General features: G+C 47.4%; 1 protein-coding gene across 2 annotated transcripts in view; it reads left to right on the top strand.

The window, feature by feature from the left end:
- The window catches only part of LMNB2 (lamin B2), a 28,823-nt gene that overhangs the window by 7,898 nt on the left and 8,698 nt on the right, over positions 1–12,227 (top strand). For both annotated transcript variants that reach the window (XM_065042322.1, XM_065042323.1), the window contains exons 2-8: positions 2,021–2,157; positions 5,642–5,798; positions 6,031–6,156; positions 8,398–8,568; positions 9,642–9,767; positions 9,946–10,166; positions 11,796–12,084. In XM_065042322.1, coding sequence (XP_064898394.1) covers positions 2,021–2,157; positions 5,642–5,798; positions 6,031–6,156; positions 8,398–8,568; positions 9,642–9,767; positions 9,946–10,166; positions 11,796–12,084 — 1,227 coding nt within the window. The remainder of the gene's footprint in view (positions 1–2,020; positions 2,158–5,641; positions 5,799–6,030; positions 6,157–8,397; positions 8,569–9,641; positions 9,768–9,945; positions 10,167–11,795; positions 12,085–12,227) is intronic.

The following is a 12,227-nucleotide window of genomic DNA, read 5'->3' as shown; positions in this document are numbered from 1 at the left end:
ACCAAAACCTGGAGAAAAAGGCTTTTTTCCTTTCTGCCTTGCCATGCAATTGCAGTTCATGCCCTGGAATACCGGGAAGAGATTTGTCCTTGTGTCAACTCTGACTTAGTGTGTCTGTGAACCCGCAGCAATAGAGCCCCAAATTCCTGGTAGGTGTCCTAGGATGAGGATTTTGGCACATTTAAGAGCTGAAGGGATGTTGGGGATGCCGGACCTGATGGTGCACAATCAGTGCTCATCCTTTGGGCAACTGTGTTTTGTATTGCAGTTTGCAAATACTGTATTGTCACTCAGTGGTCATCCATAATGACAGGCTGTATGGCCTTAAAATCTCATTTGATTTTATTTTTCTTGGCATTGTGAACTGATAATACAGAGTTGTGTTGGCTTGTGCCATAGGCAAACTCTGGCTCTGAGCTATGGACGGGGAAGAGAAAACAAAACCAAACCCCTGAACTGAAGTTGAATAAAGCATGAAAGAATTAATTCTTTAAAGAACAGAAGTAAGGTTGCACGGGAAGACAGCCAAGTTGTGTCTGGCATGTGTAATGCTTGTAAACTAAGACTTCTCATCCTTCTTACTGTCATGTTTTAGCTAATTTCAGAAGTTCTATGAGAATGTAGACTATCAGGAACTTAATTATATCCTGACTGCTGTTAATCAGTCTTTTTGAAGACCAGATGGTTGAGTCTGTCACTGGTGCTGCAATAGCAATGGCACAGTTTGCTTGCTTGTTTCTACATTTCACGCTTTGTTATGAAATTCCTCTTCCCACTGTCAGTACATTGTGCCTTTGGCTGTTCTTGCTCCCTGATTGCTCCGTTTTGAATTTACATTAGTGGGAGTTGTTCTGGTATCTTTTCACAGAAGCAATAGCAACAGTTGTACATGGTCCTGACATTGTAACTACCTGATACACAGAATCCCAGAATGTCAGGGATTGGAAAGAACTTGGAAAGCTCATGCAGTGCAATCCCCCCATGGAGCAGGAACACCCAGATGAGGTTACACAGGAAGGTGTCCAGGCGGGTTGGAATGTCTGCACAGAAGGAGACTCCACAACCCCCTGGGCAGCCTGGGCCAGGCTCTGCCACCCTCACCCCAAACAAGTTTCTTCTCAAGTTCAAGTGGAACCTCCTGTGTTCCAGTTTGCACCCATTGCCCCTTGTCCTGTCACTGGTTGTCACCAGAAGAGCCTGGCTCCATCCTCCTGACACTCCCCCTTTCCATCTTGATCCCCAGGAATGAGTCCCCCCTCAGTCTCCTCTTGTCCAGCTCCAGAGCCCCAGCTCCCTCAGCCTTTCCTCACACGGGAGATGCTCCACTCCCTCCAGCATCTTGGTGGCTGCGCTGGACTCTCTCCAGCAGTTCCCTGTCCTGCTGGAACTGAGGGGCCACAACTGGACACAATAAAGGTGAAGGTGTGGAAGATTTGAGGTGCTTTGCTGCAGTCGGAACAGCTGAATATTCAGTATATTGGGTTGGGACAGGGAGATGTCTGTAGATCCTTATCCTGTGAGGTAGAAAGCAGGAGTGGAATCTCATCTCTGAACAGTTCACACTTCTCTAGTTCATGTAGTTTCAAATTCTTTCTAGTGTGAGAGCAGCGGAGTCAAATTTGGCCTCGGACCTGTATTCCACAAAATACGTCTCTCCCCATTTATCTTTAAGTGATACTGCTGCTTTGGGAGATTTTTTTAAAGCAGTAACATTGGAAATGAGGGCGAGCACCAAACTGCTTCAGTTTCTCTCCTTGGAAGACTTGCACACTTCAAACATGGTCTGTTTGGTTATGTCTCACTGGCAATAAAAATTAAATCTTGTCTTTGGGACTAGATCATGTCTAATTGTAGGTGCATATTAATTGAAAATGTTCAATATGGAATATTCTTAAACAACAGAAATAATACGATACACCCTTCTATTTTTCAAAGCAAGCTGTGTGAATCCTGGTGCTGTGCTTCAGTTCTTTGGTTGTCTTTGGGATGTTCTCATGTTTAAATACGTTTTTCCCCCTAGGTGAGTGGAATTAAGAGTCTCTATGAGTCTGAACTGGCCGATGCTCGCAGAGTTCTGGATGAAACCGCCAAAGAGAGGGCGAGATTACAGATCGAAATAGGAAAACTGAGAGCGGAACTTGAGGAGTTCAATAAAAGGTAAGGGGAGTCCTGCATCTTTTTTTTTCTATTATAATGGGCAATATTTGAGGTGGGAATGATACTATAGATGCTTTTTAAAATGCCTTAGTGTGTGTCTTCTGGAAGATTGCAGGTAAAGAAGATTTTTAAATGGAAATTCCTCAGCTATTCAGAGCAGATAACCTAACCAGTATATCCACAAATCTATTTGTGGATATAAGATTAATATACTGTGATTTGGGCAATTTGGACATCTGGAGGCTGAAATGATCAGTTGTCCCCACTCTTGTCCTCTGGTACCTCTCTTGATGTGAGTGTGACACATGCAGCTGCTTGGTAAACTGGCTGGAGAAACTGATCTACCTCAAAATTGGCCCACCTAAGGAAGGTTAATCTTTTAAACATGGTCAGTTTTATTGTCTGGTTGTGGCACTGAGCAGTTTGGGAATATGGAAGCAGCGTTGGCTTCGAAACACTTGAAGCTACGATGTAAGTGTGCTGGAAAAAGAGCGTGTACTGATTGTGTTTAAAAAGCTGCTGTTCCGTCTGTATGGAAGAGAACTGCCCTAATAAACTGGCTACTGAAGCCAAACGTAATCCATTCTTTCTATTCCCAATAGGAAGATTTTGTAATCGAACACTGTTTAGTAGTTGAAACTTCTTTTAAAAATGAGTATATGTGGTGGCAAAATTACGCTTTTGCTTCTGATTTTAATTTTAGTACGTATTTTAATGGATAAACTTCAGGAGTGTTAGTTTTTTCCTGAGCGTGTCAGTATGTACATCACCCATATATGAACATTATTGGTCATAGAATGCTTTTAATCCAGCAGTGCCAGTACAGATGTGCTGTCAGGACAAGCCTCCTGTCTCACTTCTTTGTGTCTAAGTGGTTATAAGAGGGGTGAAGCCGTTGATTCCAGTTCTTTAGGCTTTTGATAGCGCAAAGAGATTCTACGAATATCTTGCTGTAGAATGTTGTGCACTTAAGTGATGGAGATGGTTGCTTCCCTCGGGTCATCTCCCTCGCCTTTTGTTTGGACAATGGAGTTGCCCCTCACCAGTCACCACAATGACTGATTTGTTCTGCCACACTAATTTAGAACATTTTTTAAAACTGTGCTGACATAGACTAATATGAGGATAATATACCTGGTTTTCACTCTAATCTGAGCGAATTAAATTCTTCTTGGCTTGAAAGTCTATTCCACCTGGTTGCTTCTAATCCCTTGAGATGCTTGTAATGTACTTGGATTGTTCCCAGGGTGTCTAGCTTGGGTCGTATGGAAAATTACGCTTGTGATGTGGCCACATCTTAAATGCGATTCTTGCAGACGTGGTTTTTCCAAGTCCTGTCTGCCCGGTTCGCACGGTGTCCACTTGACGCCCGGCTCCTGACCGGAGTCCGTCCTGCCCACGCCGACAGTCTGCGCACCGGCCGAGCTTGTTTCGGTGCTTTAAAAACTGTGTGTGGTGGGAGAGTAGGCAGGTTAGTGTGTGATTTTATGTTCACTGTGATTACCTTGGTCTTTTAATTTTTTTTCAAGTTCATGACAGACAAGAAAGATCCCAGACATCACCACTTCGTTGTTCGCTTGGAAATAGGTTGTGTTACTGGGAGAGGAGATAATAGATTTCTGTCCTGGGCTATCTCTCCTCTGGTCTCTTGTGAGAGAATCCCAGAATGTCAGGGGTTGAAGGGCCCTGGAAAGCTCATCCAGTGCAATCCCCCATGGAGCAGGAACACCCAGATGAGGTTACACAGGAAGGTGTCCAGGCGGGTTGGAATGTCTGCAGAGAAGGAGACTCCACAACCCCCTGGGCAGCCTGGGCCAGGCTCTGCCACCCTCACTGAGAAGAAGTTTCTTCTCAGATTTAAGTGGAACCTTCTGTTCCAGGGAGAAGAAAAGTCATAGTGCGAGTATGCAGATAAAATATCGACTTGAAAGGATATCTAGGAAATGTTTCCTTAGCATTAGAGTGAACTGAATCTCAGTTGCAAAGCTTTTCCAGCCATAGAATCCAAATGTAGCCAACCTGCTGCTCCACCAGCTGCCCTCTCCTTCTGTTTTCTCCTAAAGCCTGAGTCTGTGAACTGAGAAGCCCTGGCCCGAAGGCACTGAGGATGCTCTGGGGAGGCCATGGGTGGGGTTGGGTGTGGTGACATCAGGCCTGGTTTGTGTCCAAAGGAGCCCAGGGCTTATCCTGCTCTTGGTTTGTTCTGAGCCTGCTTGCACAGCTCCACTGGGTTTGAGAAGCAGTAAGAACCTTGGCACACAAGGATTTGTGACACAAATCCAAATCACAGCCTTATATTAGCTACTATGAAGAAAATTAACTCTATTCAATGAAAATCAGCACACTTTCCATCCCTTATTCCATACCAGTTACATCCTGCTCAGGTCCCACGTTATCTAATACATCCTCATTAACCACTACCCCCTTCCCATCATTTGCTACAACACACAGATATTGTTCCCTTAGTCTATGGACCACCCCTGTGAAATGTCTGTAAAATGTCCACCGAGTTAATTTAGCCCGTGACTTCAGGCTCTGTCATTGAAGATATTAAACGGTGCTGGTCCCAGTATGGACCCCTGAGAGATACCACTTGTCACTGAGCTCCAGCTGGACTGTGAGCTGTTGACCCTCGACCATCCTGCCAGTTCCTCACCAAGTGACGCTTCCACCCATCAAATCCATCTCTGTCCAGTTTAGAGAGGAGGATGTTGTGGGGACCTTGTCAAAGGCCTTACACTAGTCCAGACAGATGTCATCCATAGCCCACGCTTGGTCACTCCATCAGAGTTTCTGGGTTCTTCCTTTCTACCCTTTTTAAAAATGGGTGCGATGTTTCCCTTTTCCAGTGACCAGGGACTCCACCGGACTGGCAGGACTTCTCAAGTATCACAGAGAGTGGCTTGGCAGCTACACCAGCCAATTCCCTCAGGACTCTGGGCTGCATCTCATCAGGTCCCGTAGATTTATGCGTGTTCACGTTCCTCAGGTCGCAAACCTGATCTTCACTTTGCAGGGCAGTTTCATCATCGAGTATGAAACACTGGGGATGCTCGTGGGCCTCTTTGGGATGTGTGTGCGCTCTGTTTCTCAGAACCATAACCCAAAATGATAGGTAACAGCAATTAAATGTGCTGTGCAACCAGGAAATGAAAAAATACTCTTTACACCTCGTGTGTAAAGCAGATTTGTCATCTCTTAGCTATCAGAGTTACTATTATACCTTGTTTTTCCTTTGTCTGCCCATGACATATGTTCTTCTTTATTAGGCAGTGCATTTACAACACATCGCTACAAGCTGCGAGTTTTAAGAGGCTTTTATGATGACTTTTATTAACTGCGTTTGCGGGTTACTGCGGGAGCCACCTGGTGGTACACTAATCCTAATAAAATGTGTGTAATAACAAAACACCTGTAGCTGTAACCAAGGCATGCACAAGATGTATGTGTATCCACATAAATACAATCAACTTTGTTTTTTCAGCTACAAGAAGAAAGATGCAGATTTGTCCGTGGCTCAGGGTCGCATTAAGGATCTTGAAGTGCTGTTCCACCGAAGTGAAGCGGAACTCAACACTGTCCTGAATGAGAAACGCAATCTGGAAGCAGAGGTGGCCGATCTGCGTGCCCAGCTTGCCAAGGTACGGCCGTGAACGCTTCCTTGCTTTAGTGTATTGTAAAATGAGTTCTTTGTATTAGCAGTTTATAGTCTGAACATCATTGATCCAGCTTGCTTGCTGCTGAACCTCTGCCTGCCCCTCTTGGGTATAAAATTAAATTATAAGAAATCTCTGTAAAGCAAAGTAGTGGTTTAGAAATGGGAAACAGGGATCCAGACAAAATGAAATCTTCACCCTGAAAACTCTTTCCTAGGCTGAAGATGCTCATGCTGTGGCCAAGAAGCAGCTGGAGAAGGAAACGCTGATGCGCGTGGACCTGGAGAATCGGTGCCAGAGCTTGCAGGAAGATCTGGAGTTCAGGAAGAATGTGTTTGAGGAGGTATTGCCAACCTAGTAATCTCATCATAGTCTGAAGCTTTATGTACCTTTTATTCAGACTGACTATAAGCAATTACTGACTAGTTCAGGTAGGGAAAATCGGTGTTATCCTTGCTGTAAATGTAATAAAATAGTTAAAGGCTTTGAGAAGAGCTACATGGTGGCGGAACTGTCGTGAGAGCCAAGGGGTGTTGTTCTGGGGCAGGTGAGTTCACAGCTGACTCTGGGGAAAGGAAAGTCGGGTCCAACAAGCACCAGCTTTGGTGGTTTTGGATGTGACCATAACCTGCTTTTATTGATGAGAACAGCGTGCAATTCCCCTGCTTTGTGCAATGCTGCTTTTGTGCCTCTTTAGTCAGTTGGCTCACAGAAACACCAGGGAGAACCAGATATTTTTATAAAGTAGATAGTGAGAATGCACGAGTGGGGACTGGGGGATTGGGAAAGGGAAGCGTGACCTTCTCTCTGTACCAGAACAAAGCGTTACGGCAGTTTATTCCATCTTATGGAAGCTGATTCTGACCTTTGGTTCTCTGCAAGCTCTTTCAGTTAGCGGCTGCTGAGCCACTGCCACACTCTTCTGCCCTTATCTCACGTGTGCTAGTTGTGGTTTTTGGATCACCAAACCATTTCAGCCTGATCAGCTAGTAGAATGCTTAGGGGTTTTTGGTTGAGTTTAATTTTTGCCATCTTAGCGGCTGAGTTACATCCTGCCACGGAATGGGGTGGTGAGTGTCTTCACCTGACTAGGTGAAGCTAAACAAGGCAGCAGAAGCTGATTTTGAAGTGGGGTCGTTCCTTTCGCCATCTCTGGAGCTCTTTGATCCTTGTATGGACCAATTCAACACACAAAGAGAAAAAGGAATTACTTTTCTTTAGATTAGTGAATTATTTTGGTTCATTGAAGGGTCTGGAGTCCCATTGGAGTTGAACATCACGATGGGGAGCGTGGCAAGTGAAACCTGCTTGTCCTCGTGGTGTTGAACTGCTCAATCAGCGCAGCCCTTCACCTGATACCCTGGGGGCTACAGAGTTATTTCTGTGGCCTCGGAGGGGTCATTGCCCGCAGTTCTGAGGGGCTGCTGCTGGCTAGGTTTTGTGGCCTAAAAATCCACCGCAGAAGGGAAATCTGCTTCCAGATCCCATCAGGACACACAGCTGTGAGTAGAGGGGCACATTTCCAAGAGTCTTGTTTTAGATGGAGAGCATTTCTGCACAGCAGCTTGTAAGGCTCTCTGAAGTAGCGTTATCCTGCGGGACTACAGTGCAGTGCAGAGCCAGCCCTGCTCCCTCGGCTGCTCTTCCTTCTGGCCCTGCTGCTCCCTTAGGCCTCCTCCCCATCCTCAGAACCGCTCTGGTTTTGTCCTGCCCCGAAGGGAGGAATTGTTCCCGTCTCAGTTTGGGCCTGGCCGGGTTTCCACAGGGCTCAGCGTGAATAAGCACGTGAGAAAGTCACCTCGCTACTTTGGGACCGGTATTGTAGGCACAGAGAACTCCTGCTTCTCTAAAAATGAACATTTCTTAGTGCAAGCTCTGACCAGAAAAAGTTATATTTGTCTTCAGGATGGCTTGGGTTGCTGCTTTATTACCAATATAATCAAAACCTAATGAGTAGAGGTCATCCACTATATAGAAAAAGAGATCTGTGTATGCTTTAAAGTGAAATTTGTAGATGCAGTTTTTCTCTGTAATGATTATTTTTCCAATACGTGTAATGGTCCCAAAAGGGGTTCATTTTTTCAGAGTCCTTGTTGGGTGCTGTTGCAACGTAAGGATGTATGGTGAGAAGGAAAGGGTTTGTCGTGCAACACATGGAGTCTCTTTGTGTAAAATTCATGTTTTTTTCTCCTCCTTTCCACCCACTTTGACTTTTGTAGCATAAATCAGCTCCTTATTTAAACCGTATATGAATATTTTTAAACCTGTTTTCAAGTAGGATCACTTTTACGAATTATATCGTACCAAATGAGAATGGTAACTTGCATCTGTCAGTACCTTCTTAGCCTTAAATGCCTTTAGTACTGTAGCTTCTCTATACTAGAATTAGAGAATCACAGAATAGTTTGGGGTGACGGGACCTTCACAGCTCATCCAATGCAAGCCCTGCCATGAGCAGGGACATCTTCACCCAGCTCAGGTACTAAATAATTAATGCTGAAATAGTTAATTGTTCTCTGACTGTCATTGCTTGTACTGTTTACCCTAATGGGGGAAATTTTTTTCTTGTTTTTTGTGTGTGTAGGAAATAAGGGAAACAAGAAAACGGCACGAACACCGTCTGATCGAGGTGGACACTAGTCGCCAACAGGAGTATGAATCCAAAATGACTCAGGCACTGGAGGATCTGCGAAACCAGCACGATGAACAAGTCAAACTGTACAAAATGGAGCTGGAGCAAACCTACCAGGCCAAGGTAAGTCCTGCTGTCCCCAGATCTGGCTGATTGAGCTCCAGCTGGGGAGAAGAACCATTTCTATCAGCCCCGCTGTCTTCACAGCACCCCAGCCTGGTTGGGTTGCAGGAGCTCTGCAGATCCCCAGCCCCACCTGCTCCCGCAGGGTCACAGAGCAGATCACACAGGTGGCTCCAGGGGTTGGAATGTCTCAGAGCAGGAGACTCCACACCCGCTCTGGGCAGCCTGGGCCAGGCTCTGGCACCTCCCAGCAAACAAGTTTCTGCTCATGTTCACATGGAGCCTCCTGTGTTTCAGTCTGTGCCCGTTGCCCCTCACCCTGGCGTTGGGCACCACTGAACAGAGTCTGGTCCATCCTCTGACACCCACCCTGAGATACTGATCCATTGATCAGGTCCCTCTCAGCTTCTCTTCCCCAGCTCAACAGCCCCAGCTCTCTGTGTCTCCTCATCACAAAGATGCTCCAGATAAACACTAAAAAGCAGAAGGCTGCACACCTTGCTACCCCCCCAAGCCTCTACGATTAAAATAAACCTGTAAGGACACAGGGCATGGCTCTGAGGAGAAAAGCGCCCCTGGTATCTGTTAGAGCCCCGGCCCCTCACCTCGATGATCTTGATGAATCGCGGGAACACGGGGTTGCGGGTCACGGCGATGAGCGGCACGTTGGGGAAATGCTCTGGGACGAGCAGCGGCGTCAGCGCCGTCATGACGGGCCCGGCCCCGCCGCCCTCCTCCCCACTGCCGCCGCTCCCGTCCTCGCCGCCGCCGCCCTCCAGCGCGTCGCCCCCCGCCAGGCCCCCGGCGCTCCGCTGCTGCCACGGCGGGCCCGTGCTGAAGGCGACTCGGACGGGCGACGCGGGGCCCGGGGGGGCCGGGGGCAGCGCGGAGGAAGCGGCCGCCAAGAAGCGGCGCCGCGGGGGCCCCAGCAGCGATTATGCAATTCTTCTAATAAACTTCCCAGATTTCCATTAAAAATGATTACAGATTGAATAGCTTCTATTTTGTACTGAAAGGATATTTGCAGAATGTCCAACTCGGTACAAGTGACGTGTATCAAACTTGCCTTCCAGCTGGAAAATGCCAAACTGTCCTCTGACCAAAACGACAAAGCGGCCGGTGCGGCGCGAGAGGAGCTGAAAGAGGCTCGAATGAGAATAGAAGCTCTCAGCTACCAGCTCTCTGGCCTTCAGAAACAGGTAAAGGCACTACATTTGCTCTCATAACTAACCCAGAGCACTGTGGTGTTTGGGTGTATTGACATGTACGCCCCTCCCTGAATTTTGCGGACAGAAATCTTGACGTCCATTTGGGAGGGAGATGGATTTTTGAACGTTTTTGCTATACCCACATAGACGCCAACTGTGTTTTTCACAGGCCAGTGCAGCGGAAGATCGCATTCGCGAGCTGGAGGAAATGATGGCTGGCGAGCGGGAGAAGTTCAGGAAGATGCTGGATGCAAAGGAGAGGGAGATGACAGACATGAGGGACCAGATGCAGCAGCAACTGACCGAGTACCAGGAGCTGCTCGACGTTAAATTAGCGCTGGACATGGAGATCAGCGCTTACCGAAAACTCCTGGAAGGGGAAGAGGAAAGGTACGTACAGAAATAGTTTTATTCTTAGGACTAGCAGGTGTTATTTCCAGTTCTTCTGCTTGTTTTTTTTCCTGTTTGAGCAGGAATGCCCAGATTTTGTTTCCCTGCAGTCACATTGGCTCCACACCGTGATGTGGTGTGTGGAACGCTTGCAGGTGTTCTCATCCAAACACCATCTTTATTTCATTTTGGTTTTTATAATGTCTCAGAGTACAGTGGAATAAATCATTCTGTACTTGACATTCATCTTCTCTTTTTATCGAAGTGCTTAGACCTCTTTGTAAATGATGTGGCCCAAGAATAGTGTGTTTAGTAGTAGATACACTGAAGGGAAGGTTATGTGACCCACATTGCTCTCCTTAGCGTCACTTTGCATGTCATATAATCATAGTACCAGAAAATTTGAGGAATTTCTCAGCTCCCTGCTGCTTTTCCTCTGGGCGATCCTGCTGACACACACACAGAAGCTGCTTTCAGCCTTGGGTCACATCAGTCTCTGTCCAGGTTTTGATTGCGGGGTGACAATAAACCACGGCAGATGTATTGTTAACCCCCTCTCCCCCATTTCCCCCTACAGCCCCTCCGTCTCCCCCCTTCCCACTAAGGACAGGTGATTGGGAGGGAAAGGAGGACAGAGAGAGGAGAGTGGGAAAAATTAAAAATGTTTTACTAATGCTACTGATAAAGTAGAGGAAATAATACAAAATATACAAAACCAATCTTGAAAGTCCCAGCAGCTGCTGGGTCGGCACCCGAAGTCCTGGACTGGACTCTGCAGCCAACCGGAGCTGGATTCAGTCTGTCACTGGCCTCAGTTCACAGGGACAACTCACAAGGTCCTCTCCTAGTGTTGGCCAGAAGGAGAAAGGGACGAGATCCTCGTGATCTCCCACTTTTAGGGCAACAAAGATGCTGAAGGCAGTGGAGCATCTCCCGTGTGAGGAAAGGCTGAGGGAGCTGGGGCTCTGGAGCTGGACAAGAGGAGACTGAGGGGGGACTCATTCCTGGGGATCAAGATGGAAAGGGGGAGTGTCAGGAGGATGGAGCCAGGCTCTTCTGGTGACAACCAGTGACAGGACAAGGGGCAATGGGTGCAAACTGGAACACAGGAGGTTCCACTTAAATTTGAGAAGAAACTTGTTGGGGTGAGGGTGGCAGAGCCTGGCCCAGGCTGCCCAGGGGGTTGTGGAGTCTCCTTCTGTGCAGACATTCCAACCCGCCTGGACACCTTCCTGTGTAACCTCATCTGGGTGTTCCTGCTCCATGGGGGGATTGCACTGGATGAGCTTTCCAGGGCCCTTCAACCCCTGATATGAAGTATCACGTGAATGGGATGTTGTACTCCGTTGGTCAGTTTCTGGTCACCTGTTTCTCGTTGCCCCTCTCAAGATGCGCTTCCATCCTTAGCAATAACCTCGCATTCCATTGCTATGTTTACCAAAACGTGTATCTGGTTTTCCAGGAAAATGCAGCTAATATGAAAGCTTTAGCTGGCAGGGAAATTCACTAAAAGATAAACTTGTTTTTAACAAAACCAGGGCAGTCTGTTCGCTACATGTATTGTAGCATTATTGCTTTGTGCGTCATTCCCTAGATGCATTAATTAAAACACTTTGTCGTTGTTTTCAGGTTGAAACTCTCTCCGAGTCCATCCTCCCGCGTCACGGTCTCTCGCGCTACCTCCAGCAGCAGCAGCAGCAGCACGTCCCTCATCCGCTCCTCCCGAGGCAAGAGAAAACGGCTGGAAACCGAGGAGCTTTCGGGCAGCGGAACCAGCGGGATCGGCACCGGGAGCATCAGCGGCAGCAGCAGCAGCAGCTTCCAAATGTCCCAACAAGCTTCAGCCACGGGGAGCATCAGCATAGAGGAGATAGACCTGGAGGGCAAGTATGTGCAGCTGAAGAACAACTCGGAGAAGGTGAGTGTGGGCAGAACTCCTAGCAAACGAGGAGCTCAATCGCAGTGTTTGTAGCACAAGGAGTGGGGTCGCTCAGAGCAGGAGCGGCGTCTCAATGCGCAGCGTCCTGCAATAGTTCACAGGGGCGTTTGGAAGTTGAACGT

Source organism: Columba livia, chromosome 27 (genome assembly GCF_036013475.1).
Source record: "Columba livia isolate bColLiv1 breed racing homer chromosome 27, bColLiv1.pat.W.v2, whole genome shotgun sequence".
NCBI lineage: Eukaryota > Metazoa > Chordata > Aves > Columbiformes > Columbidae > Columba > Columba livia.
The sequence above is the reverse complement of the archived record's forward strand: the minus strand, read 5'-3'. Positions and strand labels throughout refer to the sequence as shown.